The 26056-nt window shown below is 40.8% G+C and overlaps 1 protein-coding gene across 1 annotated transcript in view; it reads left to right on the forward strand.

The window, feature by feature from the left end:
• Positions 1–26056, forward strand: part of MAP1A (microtubule associated protein 1A) — a 315944-nt gene that overhangs the window by 279929 nt on the left and 9959 nt on the right. The window contains exons 3-5 of the mRNA XM_075345871.1: positions 10247–10329; positions 15110–15250; positions 16913–25643. Coding sequence (XP_075201986.1) covers positions 10247–10329; positions 15110–15250; positions 16913–25643 — 8955 coding nt within the window. The remainder of the gene's footprint in view (positions 1–10246; positions 10330–15109; positions 15251–16912; positions 25644–26056) is intronic.

Here is a 26056-nt window from a genome sequence, read left to right on the forward strand (position 1 = left end):
GTGACGCCGCTGAGACGCTGAACGAACCACCCCCTTAGAAAGGAGGTGGTTCGCCGGCCACAGCGATGTCGCTAGGCAGGTAAGTATGTGTGACGGGTCCTAGCAATGTTGTGCGCCATGGGCAGCGATTTCCCCATTATGCACAACAGACGGGGGCGGGTGCTTTCAGTGTAAAGTGACCTTTAACTAAATTGCCACTTGTATGGTGCTTGTCATTTATTGTATTAGAAAAAAATGATTGTTCATTTGCTTAAAATTATTTCTGTTTGGTATAATTCGTAGAATTAGGAAATAAGACCATTATGCAAATAAATAGATATACAAACATACAAATATATATATTTTGCATCACTATTGAAATACTGAGAGGAGAACTATCTGGAGACTGAAGCAGATGTACAGAATTCATTTTGGTTGATGCAAGCTCAAATTACTAAATTATAGTCATAGTCAGCAGTGGCTTTTAAGTGAAACAAGATACAAAATCAGCATCTGCTAAAGGATACAGCACGGAGCCTTCTACTGTAGAAGCCATTGATTGCTTTAGGACACACTATCTGGATGGAGTCGCCTCCCACCAAAATCACTGGAAGCTCCTAGCATCTGTCACCTCCAGATGTCTTTATTATACTTAATGTTTTGCATAAATAGCCCAGGGCATACACTGCCATAGTCCATGTCTGTCACTAGCCATGTGTACATAGAAAGCTATTGGTAAACAGAACTTTTTAAAGTATTCACAGTTTTTTTTATTTCTTATTAGATCCTATTTTTTTAAAAACTTTCACAGAAGGTATCTTTATCTAATTTTATTGGTTTTCAAGACAAACACTTTACAACTACATACAATTTACATCAACACTAAATTTTCCCCTCTTGCTAAAATTGTTCCTATTCTTTCCCTATATTTCTGGCCCTGCCTGTCCTGTGGGGGTCGGCACCCTATGGGGTCATCGATGACTGGTGCCCCCACTCCGCGGCATCTCACCCTGCCTATTTATACCCTCTTGCTATCTACCAAGATTTTTGAGGGATAGAATATAGGCACCTGTGCAAATAGTTAGGAATTGGTGATTAGCGAATGTAGGATAAGGATATACCTTTTCACCAGGACAGGCAGGACCAGAAATATAGGGAAAGATTAGGAACAATTTTAGCAAGAGGGGAGAATTTAGTGTTGATGTAAATTGTGTATAGTTGTAAAGTGTATGTCTTGAAAACCAATAAAATTAGATTAAGATACCTTCTGTGAATTTTTTTAAACAGAACTTTTATTACCCTTTAAACCTCTATAAAAACACTAACTAGTTAAATTGCTTAGTGATCTATTATACCTTTTAGGCCCCCTTCACACGCACGTGTCTCCGGTATGTGCTAGGTCCGTGCCCGCATGTACCGGAGACATGGGCACACGTAAACCCATTAAAATCAATGGGTTTATGTGCACGCACGTGTGCAGCCATTGGCCTGTGCCTCCGTGTGGAGCAGACGTGTGTCCGTGTGCTCCACACGGATGCATGTCCGTTTTTCTCCGGCAGCACGGGTGTCACACGGCCCGCACACATACCACACGGATGTAGTGTGGATGCGGGCCCGTGTGACACGCTCCGGAGAAACACACGTGTCAGTGAAAAAAAAAAAAACATTACTCACTTTCTCCTGCCCTCCTGTCTCAGCCACTGCTGTTACTTGCTGCCAACCGCCGCTCATTATGCTTCTTTAATATTCACTTCACTGCGGCCAGAAGCAGCAGCAGCAGGGAGTCGGCAGGGCTGGAGACCGCAGATCAACACCACGGACAGCGACGCCAGGGACAGGTGAGCAGAAAGTTCCATTTTCCGTGTGTTATCACGGACAACACACGGAGAACACACGTAGTGCCATAAAAACGGCACACGGAGGGGAAAACGCACGTTTCACACATCCGTGAAAAACGTGCGTGATTTTCACGGACGTGTGAAGGGGGCCTTAGAATGTTTTCTGACTATAAGACACACTTTTTATCAAGATAACGTCTTGCTAAAATGTATGTGCGTCTTATAGTCCGCAGAGTGTAAGATTAGCAGTTTCAGATCTCCTTGACTGCTTCCTTCTATCACGAAAAAGCTCCTATCGCTAAGATAACTAAGCGGCTGTACAGTTTTCTCTCAATCTGTCTAATTAATCGGAGTAGGTGAGACTGAGCTGAGCTTGCTATCAGGTTAGGGTCCACATGAGGGATAATAGAATGGATCTTTGGTGCACCGGCTGAAGAAAAACAAAACTGTCACATGTAGAGAACAAGTTGATTACACTTAGCAGAATAGTTCTGGTCTTCCAGACAAAAGCCGACTTCCATTCTCTGTCTGTGTAACATATAGGATACATATGTGATGCTGGCCTTGTTTCCTCACATTTCTGTGTGGTTATAATGGACATTGAAAATCAATATAGCTCAAATTGATTGATGTAAAATCTACAATATGCGTACTTTATAGTGCAGAATTAGAATAACTTCTACTAAAGTGTGTAGGTAAATTGTACATTAGGAGTTTAAGTGGCATAAATGAAAGACATCAGACATTTGTATGTGCTTTTTATGAAGCTTGGTACAAAACAATCAAAGTAAAGTGTATTGGGACCTTGTTATGTCACTGTTGGGGACAGTATATAATGCCCTTTATTTTTTAGTACAACCCTACTAATATACTTCTACCATTTTAGAATGAATCATACCCCCTGTCTTCTACCCTAGATCATGAAGAAGAAGAAAGCACAACATTAGACTACCAACTTTAATCTCTCATTAACAACTTTAACATCTCTATATCACCAGAGTAGTTTTAATTAGAGATGAGTAGACCCATGGAAGTTCAGTTCGGCGGGTTCTTCCAGACTTTAGTTAAAGTTTGGTTTGGGACCCAAAGTTGACCTGAACTCCAATTGAAGTCACTAATTGGGCAGTTCGGGTCTCTGCCCACATGAGGCCAGCCATGAACCCATCACTTTCAGGTGAGGATGGGCAGGAGTTTTCCTTTTTTTTGTACACACTACATCCCATCACGCTGTTATTAACCCCAATGCAAGCTGTTCAAACACTGCACGCGGCTCGTACTGGCCTGAGCACAGAGCGCAACCAAGCACAGTGATGCTCGTGTAAGTGGTTTGCATAAGTAAAGCACCCAATTTTTAATAGAATTCTGTGTTTGGTATGGACACCGAACCTCAGATTTGCTCATCTCTAATTTCAATACTTTTCTCTATTTTCTGTTGTCAAAATCTGGGTGCGTCTTATAGTCAGGTGTGTTTTATAGCCCGAAAAATACGGTAAGTCGCTGACCCTGACCCTGTTAGGCTGTACAATACACATGTGTATTCTATATTATCTTGTAATAAATGGGAGTCATATCAGTTGTAAATAGCACGTTTTATATGGAGTAGGAGGCTTATGTAAAGGGGATATCTCAAGAACAAAGTTCATTTTAATCAACAGATTGGATTGGAACAAATTGGGATAATAATAATTTCCACAATTGAATTTGTTTTAAAAAAATGTCCCTGTGCTGAGATAATCTTATATACAGTATAGTATGTGTCCCTATTATGTACAGTGTCTGACCATACAGTGACATGGTCTGATAATACCACATCTCCTGGGCAGTTGAGGAAGTAAAAGAGAGCATACAAACATTACAGCACGGGATCACAATAACTCTTTTTTTTTAAGGTAAAACATTTTTAAAAACAGGCAGGGAAATGTTTTACTTTCCAAAAAGAATCAGCTCTGATCCCGTGCAGTAATATCTATATACTCTTTTTCGCGTCCTCCCCTGCCCAGTAGATGTGGTATGAACAGACCATGTCCCTGTACAGTCAGACACGGCCATTAAATAGAACATAGCAGGGACACATATATAAGACTAGAATGTGGCCCGATTCTACGCATCGGGTATTCTAGAATTTACGTATTGTGTAGTTCATGTATGATTTTTGTTATATATATATATATATATATATATATATATATATATATATTTATATATAGATGTTGTTGTGTGTAGTTACCAAGTGTTTGTGTAGGGCGCTGTACATGTTCTGGGCGTTGTCTGGGTGTGATGGGGGGTGAGAGCGGTGTTGTTTGTGTGTTGCGTTGTTTGTGGAGCGCTGTGTGTCTGTAGCGTTCTGTGTGTGTTGCACGGTTTGAGTGTGTGTGGTGTGTTTTGGGGGGAGGTATGTTTTGTGCAATGTGTGTGTTGTGCGGTATGTGCGTATATTTGTGTGTGCAGCGTTGTCTGTGTGTGGGTGTCTGTGTAGGGCAGTTGTTTGTGGTTCCCAGTGTGTGTGTGTGGTGTGTTGTGCAGTGCGCGCGCGCGTGTGTGTGTGTTGGGGGGAGGTGTGCACTTCCCATCGTGCTCCATCCCCCATGCAGCGCACTCCCCATCGTGCTCCATCCCCCATGCAACGCACTCCCCATCGTGCTCCATCCCCTATGCTGCGCACCCCCCATCGTGCTCCATCTCCCATTCTGCGCACTCCCAAACGTGCTCCATCCGCCATGCAGCGCACTCCCCATCGTGCTCCATCCCCCATGCTGCGCACTCCCAAACGTGCTCCATCCGCCATGCTGCGCACTCCCCATCGTGCTCCATCTCCCATGCTGCGCACTCCCAAACGTGCTCCATCCCCCATGCAGCGCACTCCCCATCGTGCTCCATCCCCTATGCTGCGCACCCCCCATCGTGCTCCATCTCCCATTCTGCGCACTCCCAAACGTGCTCCATCCGCCATGCAGCGCACTCCCCATCGTGCTCCATCCCCCATGCTGCGCACTCCCAAACGTGCTCCATCCGCCATGCTGCGCACTCCCCATCGTGCTCCATCTCCCATGCTGCGCACTCCCAAACGTGCTCCATCCGCCATGCTGCGCACTCCCAAACGTGCTCCATCCGCCATACTCCGCACTCCCCATCGTGCTCCATCCCCCATGCAGCGCACTCCCCATCGTGCTCCATCCGCCATGCTGCGCACTCCCAAACGTGCTCCATCCGCCATACTCCGCACTCCCCATCGTGCTGCATCCCCCATGCTGCGCACTCCCAAACGTGCTCCATCCGCCATGCTGCGCACTCCCAAACGTGCTCCATCCGCCATGCTGCGCACTCCCAAACGTGCTCCATCCGCCATGCTGCGCACTCCCAAACGTGCTCCATCTGCCATGCTGCGCACTCCCAAACGTGCTCCATCCGCCATGCTGCGCACTCCCAAACGTGCTCCATCCGCCATGCTGCGCACTCCCAAACGTGCTCCATCCGCCATGCTGCGCCAGCATCAGCCTCTCTACCCGCAGCATCAGCCTCTCTGCCCGCAGCATCAGCCTCTCTCCTCCCAGCATCAGCCTCTCTGCCCGCAGCATCAGCCTCTCTCATCCCAGCATCAGCCTCTCTGTCCCCAGCATCAGCCTCTCTGTCCCCAGCATCAGCCTCTCTGTCCCCAGCATCAGCCTCTCTCCTCCCAACATCAGCCTCTCTGTCCCCAGCATCAGCCTCTCTGTCCCCAGCATCAGCCTCTCTGTCCCCAGCATCAGCCTCTCTCATCCCAGCATCAGCCTCTCTCATCCCAGCATCAGCCTCTCTGTCCCCAACATCAGCCTCTCTGTCCCCAGCATCAGCCTCTCTGTCCCCAGCATCAGCCTCTCTGCCCCAGCATCAGCCTCTCTCATCCCAGCATCAGCCTCTCTGTCCCCAGCATCAGCCTCTCCATCCCAGCCTTCCCCAGGATCAGCCTCCTCCAGCACGCCATGCTCCTCTGCCGACACTCACACACCCGATCGCATACACTCACACACACCCGATCGCATACACTCACACACACCCGATCGCATACACTCACACACACACGATCGCACACACACGATATTGCACATACGCGCTCATACTCACAACATCCGGAGATACCACATGCTTCTGGCCATGTGATCCTTCGGCAGGTCCTGGAAGGTCACAACAGCACAGTATCGAGGCCGAGAAGCAAGCGATATCGCCGGATGCTGTGAGTGTGTGGATGCGATGTGATGTATGTGTGAGGTGTGTGTGAGAGTGAGTGTGAGCCGGTGTACACTGGTAACTATGATACACATCGGGTAACCAAGGGACCTTAGTTACCCGATGTGTATAATGGTTACCAGCGTTCACGGCCTCCGTCAAGATCCCAGCATCGCAAGGTTATGTCTGGCGCTGCTGGGATCCTGACGGAGCCGGTGTAGAAGCAAGCGATATCCCAGGATGTTGTGAGTGTGTGGATGTGATGTGTGAGGTGTGTGAGAGAGTGAGTGTGATCTGATGTGTGTGTGTGTACTCACCTGGGAATCGGAGCTCCGTGTCAGTTGGGCCAGAGCGAGCATGCATTGCGTGAGGGGGCGGGGCCTGCAGAGAGCCGGGGCGAGAGGCCAATCCGTGTGCGGGGGCGGGGCCATGGCGAGCCCAGCGGCCAATCAGCTTTGTGTCACCGTAAGGACACAATTTTGGAGCATGACAGACAGACAGACAGACAGACAGAATAAGGCAATTATATATATAGATTATCTCAGCACAGAGACATTTTTTTAAACACATCCAATTGTGAAACTTAAGGCCCCGTCACACACAGAGATAAATCTTTGGCAGATCTGTGGTTGCAGTGAAATCATGGACATATTGTTCCATTCGTACACAGCCACAAACCTGGCACTGATTGTCCACAATTTCACTGCAACCACAGATCTGCCAAAGATTTATCTCTGTGTGTGACAGGGCCTTTAGTATTATTCCAAGATCTATTGATTAAAATGAACTGTAAAATTAAATTTGTTTGTTGAAAAAAACCCTTTAAGGGTAAGGATGGATGTACATGACCTTTTCTGCTGCAGTTATAACAACCTCCTAAGGCTGCAGACACATTAGCATATGGCATCCGATGCGAGAGCAACAGATGCAATATACTAATGACCCCCGGCTCAGGATCTGCTGCGAGCGTGAGCCGAGTCTCATGTAACTGTGACCAGATCTTGCGATCGGGTCACAGCTGTGAAGCTGAGGGCGGGCGTTGCGGGGGAGAGGGAGGGGTTAATCCCCCCATCTCCATCATTGTCAGCCTGTGTGTATATCGCACTGCACTGGGATAACATCCGAATGCAGTCTGACGTTTCTCTCGCACCCATTCACTTGAATGGGTGCGAGTGATATGACTCTCGCCGAAAATCGCAGCATGCTGCGATTTTTTCCTCATTCCATTTAGGGCTGAGGAAAATCTCACAGATCTGAGCTGCAGCATTGTCTAACATGGGGCCGAATGCAATGCGAGATTTTCTCGCATTGCACTCGTCCAATTTATACACTTGTATGAGCGTACCCTACTATTCGGTGGTTGCTTAATAGGCACACCACGGCTATCGATACACACTGGACAATCTGTAATAGATCATTCTGTGAGCTTAGGCTTCTAGTGTTCCTGGCAGCTCAATTCTGTTTAGACACGACAAAAACAATGATCTTTTATGCGGCACATAAAATCATTTCACCCAACCTGTAAGCATTTAAAAGTATTCCTAAGAATGTTTCTTCATGATAATCTTGCCGCATAAATAGGCCTCAATTGCAAAGAATATTATCTCCTTAAGAGCTCTGGAATTTTTTTTTTCTTTTTGCGCTTTTGTTTTTTTCCTCCTATTGTTATAAAACCTATAACTTTTTTGGGGGGGGGGCTCTGTCAACACATGATGGCTTGTTTTTTGTGGAAAGGGATGTAGTTTAGAGTGACACCATTAATTTTAGTGTACAATTTACTGGAACACAGGAAAAAAATTTGAAGTGCAGTGAAATTGCAGAAAAAAACAACAAGTCCACCTTTGTTTTTTGCGATCTCTTTTCATGTGTTGTAAAAATGAGCTGGTGATATAGTTCTCCAGGTTTTTATGATTACCGCAATAACAAACAGTTTAATATTTCTGTGCTTAAAGTTGTTTGAGACTCACAACTCTTTATTTTTACATCCACCGAGTTGGGTTTTTTGAACCCTGAGCAGAATTATTTATTAATAAAATTTGGGGGTACATATGACATTTTAATTACTTTTTATTGTTTTTCCAGGAAGTGCAGAGAACAAACAATGGCAATTCTGGCATTTCAATTTTTCATTTTGGCACTTGACATATGGCTTTAATATTTTGTTGTATTTTAATATATGAGACTTTTCTGAACTTTTTTTTTTAAGTTTTCATTTCTTCATTTTTAAAGGAGAAAAGGTGAATGATTAAAATATATAAAAAAAATGATATTGCTTAAAACTTTTTTTTCCAGTTTTACTTTTGAAAGGGAAATTGAATTCATGATCGTTCAATCTTAAATTATATACTTCAATCATACTGTATTGTATGTCTTAAATAGCCAAATTGTGGTTCTCCTGTGAAGCTCAACTAATGTCTGAACTTCACAGGAAGACTAACATGGCAATTACAGAGGCCTTCAGCAGGTTCCTGGCTGCTGTAGTAAGCTAGCAATTTCTCCTGATCACATTGCAGGTGGTTGTTGGGAGCCATAGTATGTGGGCACCTGCAATTACGTTACCTAACGGCTGCTGGCACAGATTGACAGCAACATTTAAATAGTTAAAGAGGTTGTTCACTGCTTTAACATTGATGGCCTATCCTTAGGATAGGTCATTAATGTCTAATGTCTGATTGGCTGGGGTCCAACACCTTGCACCCCCACTGATCACCTGTTCTTGGTGGCAGTAGCAGGTAGTTGGAAATACTCAGATCCGGAGATGTCCCGCCTTCTGATGGCGGCCACGGCCATTTACTTCACATCCATCTTCCATTCGATTCAAAAAAAGACGGAGCAGCTCCGGAACTGAGAATTTCTCCACACCGCTGACACCAAATAGCTGATCGGCAGGGGTGCCAGGTGTCAGACCCCGGTTGATCAGACATAGATGACTTATCCTAAGAATATGATATCAGTGTTTTACTAGTGGACAATCTCTTTAAACTGTGCCATCTGGTTAGCACTGCAGTCTTGCAGCGCTGGGGTCCTGGGTTCTAATCCCACCAAGGACACCATCTGCAAGGAGTTGATATGTTCTCCCAGTGTTTGTGTGGGTTTCCTCTGGGTACTCCGGTTTCCTCCCACTCTCCAAAAACATACTGATAGGGAACTTAGATTGTGAGCCCCAATGGTGACCGTGTTGCCAATGTATGTAAAGCCCTGTGGAATTAATAGCGCTATATAAATGAATAAATATTATTGTATCATATCTGCTTGATATGACGAAGGCTAAGCTCCAGAACCAGCGTCATACTTTCCTCAGCAACCTAGAATGAATATATATATATATATATATATATATATATATATATAATAAGTCATTAGAAAGTTTACAGGGTTTTTAAAGTGGCTCATCAACATTAAGTCAAGGAGAGCCAATACCTGCCACCCCCACGATCACCTGTTTGTAGTGCTGGTAGAGGCCAAATATTAACATGACCATTTACTGTTCAGATAGGAACTGATATGCAGTACCGTCGGCGGCCAATAACAGCGTGGTTTTAGTAGCAACCAACAGAATATTTTAAGGTTGGAATGACACATATTTTATGGCAGTTTTTAAAGCGGCTGTCAAAGCCAAATCCAAATGCTTTACTAATGTTTGTTTGGCTCAAAAATGACATGTATGATTCCATCTAACAGACCAGAGGCCATATAGCATAGAAATGAACAGGCTCTAACAATTGATTACTTTTTAATATTTAAGATGTTTATAATGTATTTTTCCCCTGAAAAATGCACATCTAAATAACAAAATGAAAAAGCCAACATGTTCTATATGTATATTTCTATTTACATTTTTGACTTTGACGAGACATTTTTATAAACTATTCATCTTACATCCCAACAACTTTGTGTAGAGATTTCTGATTTCTTAGTCGTACCCTTTGTACAGATGTAAATTCCTGAAACACTTACAGCTGTGAAGATAATATCTTACATTTACTGAATACAACTGTTCTGTGGGAGGAAAATTACAATCTGATTTGGGAGTAAAATGAATAAAAATTGCTTTTGTTACTTGTACTTGAATCACTGTTTTCCTCAAGACAACATTACACAAAAGTCCTTAATTTTCAACTGTGTTCTATGTGTGAGGTTAAATAAATGAATGAAACCAAATTATGTACTGGGATTAATTGACAGTTGTGCCATTTAACAAGCAATTCTTTCTTTTCTTTCCATAGGCCAAAGGACTTTGCAGCATCAAAGTGATGTTCTAGAGACAGTGATCCTGGTGAATCCGAACTCAGACAGCATTGTTTATGAGGTACTGTCCATCATTACGAGAATATGCCATTTTATTAAACTATGTTATGATACAGAACAAGTCATTAACTAGTTGTGAAGCTTCCACCAAGAACATCCTCCTCTTCATCTTCTACTCCAAAAGTGGAACATGAAGCACCAAGGCATTAAGCAATAGAAATGTCTGATATTACTGGTGATGTACGAGCACTACCATGCTCAGGTGCTTGGTACTCGTAATGAGCAGTTAGATGCTCGGATGGGCGCAACTCAAGTACCCAAATATAATGAAAGTCAATGAGGAACTCAAGCATTTTTCCGGGAAATCTGCAAAAATGTCCCCCTTTCACTTCCATTATACTCAAAACTCAAGATATTCCCATCGTTATGAGTACCAAGCCCCGAGCATGGTAGTGCTCACTCATCACTAGTTATTAGTAAGAGCCCATTTGGTAATACTGTAGCCTGACCACTCTATGTCTATCCCATAGCCAAAATGATAGCACAGTGAATGGTTTGGATATGTTATACCTCTAACTGATGGTGATATTCTTGAGGAAACTTCTCAAAAAGTCTAAATCTTTCCACATTGTTGCTTTGGCCTTAAAGAGTTTTTCCAATCTTCATACATTGATTTTGTTGGATAGTGCTTGTAAGAATAAGCAATTTATTTAGCAATTTACTGCTTATTGAAAATTCAGCTATTCTTAAAATATTAACACTGTTTTTGTTTATGTTGGAGACCAACCACTGCCCCTGAACGGCAGAAATGGCTTGGTTTTGAAGCCAGAGTGCGCTGTAACCTCCTGATCACGGCCCACTGTAGCACAGTGCTTACAAGCTAGACATCAGCAGTGGTCGTTTTCTATGCAATGAGCTGTAAACAAAGGAAAAGAAAAATGTTAAAAATGATTGATTGCTCTCAGTGAGAGAAACAAAATTAAAATTTTGTAGTTGTGATAACTTTTAATAGCTAACTAAAATAAAATTATGTTACAAAGCAAGCTTTCGAGACATCTCAGGTCTCTTCCTCAGGCATGGTATGACAAATATCTGAAGAAACACAAATATATACACAAAACGGGGCAGAGGCATGGTATAATAAAAGGACATTTAAATAAACAAACACTGAGCTTAGAAAGGGAATCCTTAATTAGCTTTGCTTAGTGGTGTGAGTTTTATTGTCCCAATATCCATGTAGGATCAGAGGCATGGTACCCTAGCAGTCTCTTTGTAATGAGTCATAAATCCTCCTGACAGTTCGAGTCCTGTGTCCACAGAGTTAAACATTGTGATGAATTTATATTCCCAGACCCTGCGATGGCTCTGTGATCTGATCCTTTTAATATGACAACTTTCATATGGTTTATGTTGTGCCCTAGAGCACAGAAATGTTTGGCCACAGGTAAATGAGTTTTTTTGTCTGTTATTGTGTGACGGTGAGATCTCATCCTTGCTCTCAGTCTCTGTCCGGTTTCTCCAACATAGAGATCCCCAATAGGACATATAGTGCACAGGATTAAGTACACCACATTGGAAGAGGAACATGTGAATGTCCCAGGAATCTTATAGTCCTGTGTGTTAGGGATCTGTATCCGGTCTTTGGTCTCTACATGAGAGCAGGTTTTGCAGCGCTTTACATTGCAAGGATAAGTTCCTCTTGGTGTGTCTGAGGGCATTGAGCTTCAGATCATGATGCTCCTTAAATTAGGAGGTTGCCTGTAGCACAGCAATAGAGGATCTTTGAATATTGTTTTTAACTGGTCATCCTTGTGTAGAATGTGGTGAACTTTCTTGGCCATTTTTCTCAGTACCTCAATCTGTGGGTTGTAGGTCACCACCAGAAGTACTCGACTATGTTCCTCTTTTTGTTTGTATTGAAGAAGTTCACTTCTAGGGGTCCTTGTGGCTCTAATGATCTGATCATCAATGGAGGTGGGGTGGTAGCCTTGGTTTAAAAATGTCTTTTTAAGATGGGTTAAGTGTTCATCCCTGTCTGCTGGGGAGGTACAGATACGATTATATCTGAGGGCCTGGCTGTAGACAATGGACTTTTTAACGTGTTTGGGATGGAAACTGTCCCATCTGAGGTATGTGGGACGGTCAATAGGCTTCTGATACACTGATGTCTGGATTGAGCCATTTTGAATTTTTATGGTGGTATCCAAGAAGTTGATTTCTGTTTTTGAGTGGTCCAATGTCAAGTTTATGGTTGGATGAAATGCATTGAATTTTTCATGGAATTTTAGAAGCTCTTGCTCAGATTCGGTCCAGATTATTAAGATGTCACCTATGTAACGGAACTAGGCCAATGGTTTAAGGGAGCAGGATGCTAAAAAGTCATTTTCCAGTTTAGCCATGAAAAGGTTGGCATACTGTGGTGCCATTTTGCTTCCCATAGCAGTTCCTGTGCGTTGTAGATATAGCTCCTCGCCAAAAGAGAAAAAGTTGTGTTTGAGGATGAATCTGGTGAGTCTTAATACAGACTCAGAAGGGATCCCATTAGCTTCAAGAAACATTTGGCAGGCGGTTAGTCCATCTTCATGTGGGATGTTAGAGTATAAGGATTCCACATACATAGTTGCTAAGATGGGACTCTCGGGTAGGGGACCTATTGTAGATAGGGTTTTTTTCTACCCACCCAGAGATTTTTTTCAGTGAGCGTTCCCACTCCTGAGATGATCGGCCTCCCTGGGTTACCTGGTTTACGAATCTTGGGTAGCATATAGAAAACTCCCATCCTTGGATTCTCAGGTATTAGGTCCAGAAGGTTTGTGGAATCTGTACCCAGACATCTGATGACTTTTTTCAACTCCTTCATATATTTTGGGGTTGGGTCATCATCCAGTCTGGTGTAATATTGTATATCCGTCAGTTGTCTGTTTGCTTCTTTAATGTAGTCCGTTGTATTCAGGAGAACTATGGCGCCCCCTTTATCTGCTGGCTTAATAGTGATCTCCTTTTTTTTCTTCAGGCTGTGAATTGCCCTTCTCTCCTGCACACTGATATTAGATGTTTCTTTTGCTTTTTTGTCTAATATTGTGGACTGTAATGAATATCCAAATGAGTCAATATACTGGTCCAAAATGGGGTTGCTGCCATTTACCTGTAGCCAAACATTTTTGTGCTCCAGGACACAACATAAACCACATGAAAGTTGTCATATTAATAGGCAACTTCAGATCACAGAGCCATCGCAGGGTCTGGGAATACAAATTCATCACAATGTTTAACTCTGTGGACACAGGACTCGAACTGTCAGGATTTATGACTCATTACAAAATCTGAGTAGTCTGCTCCAGAGACTGCTAGGGCACCATGCCTCTGATCCTACATGGATATTGGGACAATAAATCTCTCAAACAACTAATCAAAGCTAATTAAGGATTCACTCTCTAAACTCAGTGTTTGTTTATTTAAATGTCCTTTTACTATGCATCCCTCTGCCCCATTTTGTGTATATATTTGTGTTTCTTCAGATATTTTGTCATACCATGCCTGATGAAGGGAGCTGAGATGTTTCGAAAGCTTGCTTTGTAACATCATTTTATTTTATTTTATTTTAGTTAGCCATTAAAAGGTATCACAACTACAAAATTTTAATTTTGTTTCTCTCACTGAGAGCAATCATTTTTCAACTGGCTAACACGGTACCAAAACTTTTTTCTTATAGCTAAAAATGTTAAAAATGGCGCAAATTTTAATTAGCAGTAAATTGCAATAGACTTTCTTCTTTCAAGCACAATTCAATAATATCCAAGTATGAAGATGCGAATAACCGTTAGGGTGCGCGCCCTCAATCAGTGTTTGGAGCATTTTGGTTGCAGCATGCTTCAGCTGTGTCCAAAATGCTGCGTTGTACAGTACAAGCATAGTGGATGGGATTTCTTGAAATCCCATGCTCACTGTGCATCTTTTTTCGGCAGCAAACACTGACCTGCGGTGCCTCTTTCCAGAACGCAGCATATCAATTGATTGCTGCGGAGTCGCATGGGTCCCCCGTAGGGAGAACACAAGTGAGAGACCGCAGTGCACTGAACCCTGATTGTGAGGATGACCAACTGCGTTCTCCTACGTTCTCCTGCGGAGGAGACGCGTGGTTCTGCAAGTTAGGACCCACTGCATCGTGGGCAAATACCCTTAGAGAGAAAAATTTCTGAAGTTTAATTCTGTAAAATAACTGGCTGTAAGCTGTCGGCAAAATGCTTGATAGCTATTCCTCCCGATCTCTCCACAAACTTGAACAATTAGTTTGGCGCATGTGTTCTCAATGACAGAGACAGAGACGCTGATTCCAGCGATGTGTCACTTACTGAACTGTCTGCTGTCATTTTGATAAAATCAATGTTTTCTCTGCTGCAGATCTAGCAGTTGTACAGAACTCATGAGTATGCTGGACTACCTGCGGCACGCCAAGTAGTCCTCTAATTATAATCTGCTGATTAAATGGTGATTTTATCAAAACTACACTAAGCAGCTCAGTAAGTGACACATCACTGGAATCAGGATCTCTGCCCCTACATTATGCTACTCTCAGATTAGGTGACAAACTCCTGGTGACAGATTCCCTTTAAGCATACAATAAAGCATGACTTTGATGTTCAGTGGTCATTGTACAGTATTTGCTGAGAATTATCCATTGCAAATGTCTGTAATCCTATTAAATATTAATTTAACATGGAATTCATATTTATATTGCATATAATCTCTAATATTGTGACTGCAGTTACTGTATTTCTGTCATTACTATTTTTCATCTTTATATATTATTTGACTAAAGGGCATTTCTTACTTTACTTTAGGTACGGTCCTTGATCACAGACCCTTCTGCTTACAAACTTCTTATTCTGAGTGGCCAGTGCTCTGACCAGGAAGGAGACCTAATTCTGCAAAGTGGTACCTTTCCACTACATAGACTTGGAGAGGTGTTCAGTGATCCAGAGGTAAGTAAATGATAAAGCATATATATTGTATTTTTCAGATTATAGGACGCACCTTACTATAAGACGCACCATAGATTTAGACTACAGTAAATAGGAAAAATATATTTCCTAGTAATTAAAACTTCTCTGTTGATCTAAAGACGTTGAGGGGTTAATATCACAAATTTTACTGTGTTAGGCTATGTGCGCACACTGCGGATTTATTCGCCAGCGAAAAATGCACCTTCTGGCAGAAAAACGCACCTGCCTGTGGAAAAAGCACACCAAAAACACATGCGGTTTTACTGTGTTTTGCTGCGGATTTACCTCATTTTTGCCTGCATTTTTTTAAAATTGTCAATGGCAAAACACAGGGAAAAACGCAGAAAAACGCAGAAAAGAAGTGACATGCAGCGAAACCTGTAAGGAAAAAGATGCAGTGTGCGCACAGCATTTTGGATTTCTCATAGACTTTGCTGGCGAAGGACTGCATGAAGTTTATCAACACAAAAAGCACTAATTCTGCAGCAAAAACCGTGGCAAATCCATGGCAAAAAAACGCAGTGTGCACACAGGGCCTTAGGGTAGAAAAAGGATGTAACAGATCTATTGGTAGTGTTTCTGTGCAGCATGAGTATGATATACGTATAGCTTTAGAGCATGCACCTTATGTATTCTCTCCTCAGCGTGCACAAATATATAACTCTGCTGCATGCACAATACACACAGCTCTGCTATAAGAGCATAAACACAACTCTGCTAAACACATCTCTGCTACATACAAACAGTTCTATAACATATATATATATATATATATATATATATATATATACAGTATATACTGTATATATATATATATATATATATATATTTATGCACAGCTTTGATACATGCACAGCTGTTACACATATACTTAGCTCAGCTACACGCACACCTTTGCTACATGCACACACAATTCAGCTACTCGTACACACAGCTCAGCTATAAGACAGTTTACCTAAATCATCAAAACAGACACACACAGCTCTACTACATGCACATACATATACAGACACGTACGCACACAATCTATACACTACCATATTTTGACATTTCTTCCTGACATGTGACTGATAACATTACTTGAAAGGTCCTTCAGCTAGGTATAGTCTGCAGCCTCCGTCCAGCTTTGAAGATGTGCAGGACTTGGTAACTTTGTCTCCTGGCCCGCACCGCTGAGAGTGATCAGTGTCGAGAAGGAGGAGAAAGAGAGTTGAGCTGCTGCACAGTTCTCTTGATGATCAGCAATGCCTCTGTGTCGGTGTCCTTTATCATAAGAAGCTGCCTCATGGGTATAAGATGTACACACTTTTTAGCTTGTCTTGTTATCGAAAATTATTATAGTTCTTACCAATGCAAATATTGCTTATATTTTATATATTATTTCTTTCTAGAAGCCTTTTTTAATGCATTAGAATTGTAAACTACAGTCCATATATATTCACGTGTTAAAAAACCTCTGACATAGAAGAAAATAAACTGAGCCATAGTAAACAGGTTTTACATGTTATTATTAAGTACTAATATACCTTATTGAGGATCTTAATTAACATAAGTACTATGTATGTAAGTCACTATTTTACTAATATATATCACTGCAATGTGGCTAATTGTTGTGTTTTTTTTGTATATGTGTCACTGCAGGTCTGCCAGCTCTTCAGCAACACTGATCCAGAGATTAAAGCTTCTTTAACTGTTTCTTGCTTGGAAGAGGGAGATTGGTGCAACCTTGGACATTCCAGTTTCCAGGATATCATAAATTTGAAACTTAATCCTGAGCTTGTCTTACCTGCCATGGATGGGGTTTCAGAATTTGCAGACTATGTCTCAGAGACAGTTGATGTCCCTTCTCCTTTTGATCTCCTGGAACCACCAAATTCAGGAGGATTTTTAAAATTGTCGAAGCCATGTTGTTACATATTTCCCGGAGGAAGGGGAGACTCTGCCCTTTTTGCTGTCAATGGATTTAATATCCTGGTTGATGGAGGCTCTGAAAGGAAATCTTGTTTCTGGAAGTTGGTTCGGCATTTGGATAGAATTGATTCCATATTGCTCACACATATTGGAGCAGATAATCTGCCTGGAATAAATGGACTTCTTCAAAGAAAGATAGCTGAGCAAGATGAAGAACAATCTCAGGGCTCTACTGCGTATAGTGACTGGATGAAGAACTTAATTTCCCCAGAACTGGGCGTAGTGTTTTTTAATGTTCCCGATAAACTGAAAATGCCTGAGTCTAATATGAAGGTTAAAAGAAGTATTGAAGAAGCTTGCCTGACGCTACAATATTTAAATAAATTAGGAATTAAATCTGAACCTTTATACAGGGTAGTTAGTAACACAATAGAGCCCATCACATTGTTTCACAAAATGGGTGTTGGCAGGTTGGATATGTATGTCCTCAACCCAGTGAAAGACAGCAAAGAAATGCAGTTTTTGATGCAGAAATGGGCTGGAAATAGCAAAGCAAAAACTGGTATTATTCTAGCAAATGGGAAAGAGGGTGAAATTTCAGTACCATATCTTACATCTATCACTGCCCTTGTTGTTTGGCTCCCTGCTAGTCCAACAGAAAAAATTGTGCGTGTGTTGTTCCCTGGAAATGCTCCACAAAATAAGATCCTAGAAGGTCTAGAAAAGCTGAAACATTTAGATTTTCTGAGATATCCAGTAGCAACACAAAAAGAAATATCCAGTGGTGGTCCACCATCTGCTGGTAAGCACACAAAAATAAAACAAAGGGCTGACAGCAAGGAAAGTCTGAAGTCCTCTACCCGACAAAGCACAATTAAGTCAAGCAAAAGAGAAGATATTTCTGAAGAGATTGCTAAAGATGGTAAACCAGAGATTGCAAAAGAGATGAAATCAGAGCGTAAAATCAAGGAAGCAGCTGACAAACATATTGAAAAACCTTTAAAAACAGAAAAGGTAAAAACAGAAGCTATGGAGTCTGCTAAATTAGAAAAGAGGAAACTTCTGAAAGAAAAGACTGGCAAAAAGTTCATCAAGGATAAGATTTCCAAACTTGATGAAAAAAAGGATAAAGAGAAGAAAGACATAAAGAAAGAAAAAATAGATATAAAAAAGGAAAATATTAAGAAGGAAGACAAGAAAGATGTAAGGAAGGAAGAGAAGAAAAAGGATGTTAAACCTGAAAGTAAGAAAATATTAAAACCCGACTTACGGCCATTTACACCTGAAGTGAGAAAAACATTGCACAAAGCAAAAGTTCCTGGGAAAATAAGAACTGAAAAAATTAAATCTAAACCTGAAAAAGATTCCACAGCTGAACCAAAAGTAAGTCACATGCAACAAGTACATATGGCAACCATACCACAATCAGCTGATATAACAGAACAGAGGTCAGTTATGTCATCTCCTGAGGATCTAACCAAGGACTTTGAGGAGTTGAAGTTTGAAAACAACTTAGAACAACCCAATAAAAAGGAAGGAGACACTACCCTTTCAAAACCAGACATTATTGAAAATATACCATCAGATATGTCATTAGATCAAAACCAATTCAAAGAAGAAATCACAGTAGATGAAATAACGTTAGATAAAAAAATTCCTCTTGAATCCCCAGATGAAGGTATCACGACCACTGATGTGGAAGGAGACTCACAACATGAAGAGAAACCAATGTATCAAGCAGATGAGACAGCTGAAATGGTTGATGAAGGAGCAGCAATGGAGGAACCTGCCGAGATGGCAGAATTTGAAGAAGAGATAAATACAGAAGAAGAAACTACCCCAGATGTTGACAAAGAGGGAGTATCTAGCAGAAACAAATTTGAATCAATGCCAACCTTAGACATTCAAGATTTAGAGATGGATGAAGATAAAGAAAATGAATTGGATGAAAAGGGAATCTTAGATAAAAAACAAAAAGAAGAAAGAGTTGTAGAACAAAAAGATGACCATATCTGTACAAAAGCTGAAGAAGACAAGAAAGTAGAAAAAAATATAGATATAGTGGAAAAAGCAGAGGTGGAAGAAATGGAAGAATATTCAGAAGAACATAGAGATGACTTTAAATATAAGGGCGGTGAATACTCAGAGCACTTGGATGAACAACCAGAAAACATGCCTTGTGATGTTGCAATGTCATTGAAGAAAGAGACTGATGCAAAAATTAATATATGTGGCCAACATGTATCAAAGGAGACCTCATACTTAACTGGTGCTCCCATCTCATCTGGAACTACTGCAGAACACATTTCATACATCCAAGATGAAACAATGCCAGGCTATTCAGAAACAGAACAAACAATTTCTGATGAGGAAATACATGATGAACAAGAAGAAAGAATTCCTCACTTACAGTATGATGTTGGCAGTTATGATATTTCCGTCCCAGACCATCCTGGATCATTTGAGGCAATACATGGCATCAAAGCAGTTTCATCTTCTGAAGGTCTTACAAAAGGTTATGTTATGCAAGAATCTGAAATAGTGGGATATTCTACAAACATTGTTGCTGCTCCACTTGCAGAAGAGGAACACGTTTCCTCAGCAACATCTATAACTGAGTGTGACAAACTGTCTTCTTTTGCTACATCTGTTGCCGAAGACCAATCGGTGGCTTCTATTACTGCACCAAAAACTGAAGAGACTGGAAAAAGTTCATTACTACTTGATACTGCCAACAGTATCCCATCTTCTCACACTGAGGCCACACAGGGTATAGAGTATTTGCCATCTGCTGGCACTATATCACCTACATCCTCTCTAGAAGAAGATAAATGTTTTAAATCTCCTCCACCAGAGGATTTCCAATCTCTCTTGTCTGCAGGAAAAGACCGTCTGAGCGGCTCTGTACAGGATGAAGAACTTGATGATGACGCAGCAAATATTGAGATATCTGGTAAAAAACATTATAGTCCTCTTTTATTTTCTGAACATGAAGTTATTGATGTGCCATACGGTTACAGTACAGATATGAAGATATCTCCAGTTATTTCTGGAAGTGAAGTGGACAAAATTGATTCCAGCTTTGGGGAAGCCGAGGAAAGATGTCTAAGTCCTGATGATAGCACTGTAAAAATGGCATCTCCAACTCAGTCAGGCCCTACAAGTACAGGACACACACCTTCTCACCAATCCCCTATAGAGGACAGATCTGAGTCTACACAAGCTGAACTCTTTGAAGCTGCTGATATACTTAAACATGAAAGAAAAGATGAAATAACAGTATCATATGAGTCATCTGCAGAAAGTAGAGAACAACCCGATAAACCAATCTCACAAAAAGATGTGCCTTTTGGAACTTCAACATTTAGTTCTGATGTGCAAAGCTTACTAAATAAAGAGTCCTCATATAAATGTGACCTGGACAATGAAGATTTTGTTAAAGTATCATCAGCTCAAGTGACCAAAGAAATGGTGGAAACTGAGGAAGCAAGAGTTCCTGATGACAATGATGAGAGATATATGACCAATGAAAAATATGATTCATCTAAAGATGCAATGTTTTTTATGAGATCAGAGCCATATATGCAACTTGAAGATTTAGATTCATCAAAGGAAATATTAGATAAAGATTTTATACCCATCCATAAAGAAAAATATGCTGATACCCAGCAGACAACATCACCCAAGCAAATGTCAGCAGTGTTTGGCAGTTATTCTGAAATCATAGAGCATAGTCCTATAAAAGATGATATTGAAAGCTCTGGCCAAGACATATTCTTAGGAGATGCAAAGTCACTTTCTTTTACAGAACAGGGAAAAGAAGATGACACATCCTTGCAGATGTCTTTGATAGAACAAAGTCCAATTGTTAATGAAACATATCAAGGAAGCCCCACAAAAGACACATATTTAGATGATGAAAGTCTTCTTCAGTTGAAAGATCAGACTCAAAGGGAAGAAATGAAATGTTCTTCTGATGAAATATCAGCAGAATGTGTAGATCCTTTGCTGTCCATGAAGGAAAGCTTTGGTGAGGATCAAAAACACCAAGAGGCACATTTTCAAGAATATACTCAATCTTTCGTGACACCTGAATATAGAGAGGAGAAACAGACATTTTCAGAAGTCCATTCAGAAGAATCATCAGTAGCAAAGACACATTCATATCATTCTGATGGTCAGGTACAGCCAAAAGAAAAATCTCTTGTAATTTCCTCTTCAAGCCCTGATGATTCAGAGTCATTTTCTTTTGCAGATCATAGCCCTCTCAAAGGTGAAGAAGTAGCTACCACCGAAAAACAGGAATCTTGTCCTTTTCAAATGCCATACAAGGATTTCCATCATACTGAATTTTCTCTTGATTATGTAAAATCAGCAGAAAATGTATTAGAAAAAAAAGAAACCTCAGATGAATTCAAGCAAGATACATATAGTGATAAATACATTGATGATGAAAAGTCTCATGAAACTGAAAACATTTATATGAAGCAGATGACTTGTGAAAAGAGAGTGTGGTTTACAGAAGAACACTTTAGAGAGGAAGAACAAGAATCTCCGTACTTGGGAAAAGAAAACTACAAACTACGGTATACTGAAGAAGGAGAGAGCACATTTCTTGATGATACAATTGACTGGGAAGAACAGTCTAAAGAGCAATCTTTGAATTTAGATGTTGTAATTCAAGAAGCATCTAATAAATTAGATAGTGAAATATTAGATACAGAGTATGCACTTTTTCAAGAGGAAAAGCATGTCCAAGAATCACAAGATTTTTCAAGTGAAAGCAAAGTTCAACTTCAAGATCCCGTTTCACAAATAGAAGCATCATACCATTCTGAGCATGCAAACATTTTAGACAAATTGCCCTATGTAACAACATCTTCATCTGATGCTATAGTAATACAGCAAGATGGAAATACTTTACCCACAGGATTTGGGGATAGCAGTACAGAATGCGTGAAAGAGAAATTAGAACCTGTGGAGAAGGGCTTTGAAGTGCATGAATCAGAAGAAGAAGATGAATATCCATATTCTCACACTGCCCATGACTTCCCAGTCTCTTCCTATTCAGGTGACACATTAGACATAAAATGTGATATTCAGCTTGGGGAAGAAAAGATTAGTGTACTTGAAAAATATGAACATTCAGAAGCTATGGAGTCAGTAAAATTAAAGTATAGCTTTGAGGAAGATGAACATCAAGATGTAAAAGAAGAATCACCAAAACAATCATCATCAGAGGACTGTACATATCAAGAACAAGCCCAACAGGAATACAAAGTACATGATTACTCGAAAGAAAAAAAAGAGCAAGAGTACGTTGAAACATCTTACAATAAGACACCGTTTTCTAAAGACAATATAGACATTAGTATTGCGGAATATAGGGGTGATCCTAAAGAGGATCTTTTCTCTAAACGGGACAAAAAAGTTTCTCCCACTCTGTTGGATACTGGCTTAAAGTCATCTTGTAGCCCATTTGAATTATATTCCCAAGATAAGGAATCCTATAGTGAAATAAAGAAAGGAAAAGTAGAAGAAAGGGAGCCAACCCCTTATCCAAATGACAAGTCTTTTCAGTATGCTGACATATATGAAAAGATGGCTGCTTCCGGAGTTGGTCATATCATAGAAGAGGCAGAGCCCAGTAGTGCTAGTTATCTACAGAAGGAGAAAGTAGATATACTAAGTTTAGGCACAGACACATCCAGGCAAGAATTATATGGAGAAATATCTTCCAAAGAAGAGGAATCTCATTTGTATACCTCAACAGAGAAGGAACTCTCTTCTCCAGTATCCCCAAAAGAGAAAGCAGATAGTGCCATTTTTAAATATACAGAAAAACAAGAACAATTATCAGCAAGTTCTGAAAGCAGTAAAAAGACAAGTACTTTATCCACCGAAGAAACGGAAAAATCACACATAGAAGAGCCATATCATACAACAGAAAAAGAGTCTAATGTCTTCTCACTTGGCACAGATCATTCATCAAAAACAGATACAGTGGAACATGAATACATTGAAAAATCTAGCTACCTTCATGCACATCATGATGATTATGAGGAGGAGGAGGAGGAGGAGGAAGATGAGGATGATGAGGATGATGATGATGATGATGAAGATAACATTAGCTCAGCTAGTCAAAATATTACCCAAGCTGAGTCAGGACTTCCTGATGTGAAAGACTCGTATTATGAGAAAACAGAAATACAAGAAGAAAATGCAAGTGATTCTGAACTAGAAAAAGGAGCAAATGAAAAATCCGAAAAGGAAAACAAATGCCCAACCAATCTTGGTAGCTTTCATGAAACCTACACATATAGTCAAGAAAAGGAGAACAACCTATCTAATTTTGGTGGTCAAACAGAGGTAAGAGAGGTGGACAATAAACACTATAATGTCCACACTGAAATGAGAACTACAGGACTGAGTTGTTCTCAAGCTCATGACTCATATGGAATAGCAGAATATAGTTTCCATGAAGATAGGCATAAAACGGAAGAAGATACAGACTACACATATTCTCCTTTTGTGTCAAAAAGCGAGCCCACAAAAGATACATACAAGACTTGTTTCCAATCAGACTACCAACAGTCACAGACCAGTGGTGAAGGGCATAGTGTTAGTCAGGTATTAGAAAGTTGTACTGTTATTCGTAAGGAGAAAGAAACATTCTCTGGTCATGAGGCTAGAGACTTACCAACAGAATATTCTTCTGAAGCATTTTCACTAAAAGAAAAAGAAATTGGAGAGTCATACAGGGTTTACCAGCAATCATCGTCCATTGTAGATTCTAAGGCATTGGGTACAGATGCTTTTAATATATCACATTCTGCAAAGGGAGAGGATGAGTACTTAGAGGTCTCTGATAGAGCTTTTGAAGTAAGTTCATCATTATCCCGATTTTCACCTTCAAGTCCTCAGGAAGATCCCTTACATTCTAAAATTTCTGCTCAGTATACAGAGGCTGACTACCAAAAACGGGACTCCCAAAGTGTGTCAGAAACTTCATCTGAAGCTAGTACTCCAGTTAAAAAGGACACTGCTGAAGGATTTTACTCACAAATGATCAGTGGTTACGCAGCAGAAGCAGGACCCGCTGTAAGGAATTTATGGGACGTATCGCCTCTTGTTCCTGCTGTTGCTACCAAGCCTTCAGATGAAAAAGATGTTACTGATGATCTTGAATCTACAGGTTCCTATGACATGGATGACTGTACATTACCATGTAGAGTTGAATGTAAAAAGGGTTCTTGCACATCAAAGGCTGATATAGAGAAAGAATCCTTCACTGTGCATCAGGAAATAACACAGAATAAAAATTTAGTGTATTCACCATCAAATGATTTTACATCATGTCCACCCCATCAGCAAGAAGAATCAACTGCAAATGGCCCTACAGAAATAAACAATGTGCCAGAGTTATTCCAACACTCACAATATTCCGACAAACAGTTTTACGCTTCAGATATAAAAGATGAAAAAACATCTCCAGAATCAGACAGAGAATCTTCTCCATACTTTGAGGATGATACAGAGAAATCTAACCGACCTACTTCTTTTATGTCTCCTGAGCACACATTCCAGCCTTATGATGCACAGAGAGGTAGAGGGTCTGAAGATCATGGAGATGCTTCCCATGAAGTTGACACATGTATGGGTACATCAACTGAGTATGAGCACAAATTATCTTCATCAGAATATATGCACAGGAAAGGTGAACTTTCTCCATCTTTCATCAATCCTAGTCCTCTTGACCTTTCAGATGACAGTGATGTTTCACAAGATGAAGGTCACCCTTCAGTTAAGGGAAGGACCCATAATGTAAAAAAACGTTATGCTGAGGGTGGCACAGTTGATGAAACACCTCCCACATCTGTCAGCGATTCAGGATCATCTCAATCAGACTCAGATGTTCCCCCAGAAACTGAAGAATGCCCATCTATAACAGCAGATGCTGTAATGGACTCTGATGAAGATGCAGACTTTCTACCTGTAGATAAAGCAATGGGAAACTCTCATCATAGCAGTTCAAGACAAGGCCATGACCCACATCCAGCGCCATTGATGGATCCTTATCCTCACCCACCTCATCCAGATGTCTGTATGGTAGATCCTGATATGCTAGTCAATGAATTTAACCCTCTAAAAAGTGACAAGCTACTTAAAAAAGATCTAAAGGAAAAAACTAAGGGTGTACGGAAGCCTTTAAGTAAACCTAAATCAACCTCTCCAGCTAGGAAATTAGAGCCCAAAGGAAAACGTTCTCCAACACTGTCAAAGCAGACATCACGGGAAACTACAGAGAAATCTCTAAGAAATGCTGCAGTGAAGAAAGAAACAACTGAAAAATCTTTAAAGACAAGAAGTACATTACAAATGCATTCTTCAAGAGAAGACAGAGAAGATACATCTAAAGGCAGTGTTCCTGGCAAACTAGTGAATGGTGTGAAATCGACAGGTAAATGCATTTCTACTTAAAAAAAAAAAATGCAAAATCATAAATGGGTTGTCCAGGAATACTCTTTCATGAGATTTGGCATCAATCCCTGTGACCTGCCATGGTTTGCTCGACAGTACTGGCAAGGCAAACATCAACTGGCCAGCAAATATTGCGCATGGACCTATATAAATAGCAAACAACTGAGTAAATGTGCACACTAGAATCGTCTAGTTGACACCGTCAATGATCAGGCTTTTGGTTAACTTGTGGGATATGATAGAAGATAGGAGTCCAGGAAATTCGTAAATAATCCGTAACTTTTTATTGAATATCTTTGTTAAAAATCATACATTCAGCCAGAGGTATTCATGGAACTCTATATTTGATGCATTTCAAACCTCATAGGTAATTTGTCAAAGCATCACTCATCA

The sequence above is a fragment of the Anomaloglossus baeobatrachus genome, chromosome 4 (assembly GCF_048569485.1).
Source record: "Anomaloglossus baeobatrachus isolate aAnoBae1 chromosome 4, aAnoBae1.hap1, whole genome shotgun sequence".
In the NCBI taxonomy this organism is placed as follows: domain Eukaryota; kingdom Metazoa; phylum Chordata; class Amphibia; order Anura; family Aromobatidae; genus Anomaloglossus; species Anomaloglossus baeobatrachus.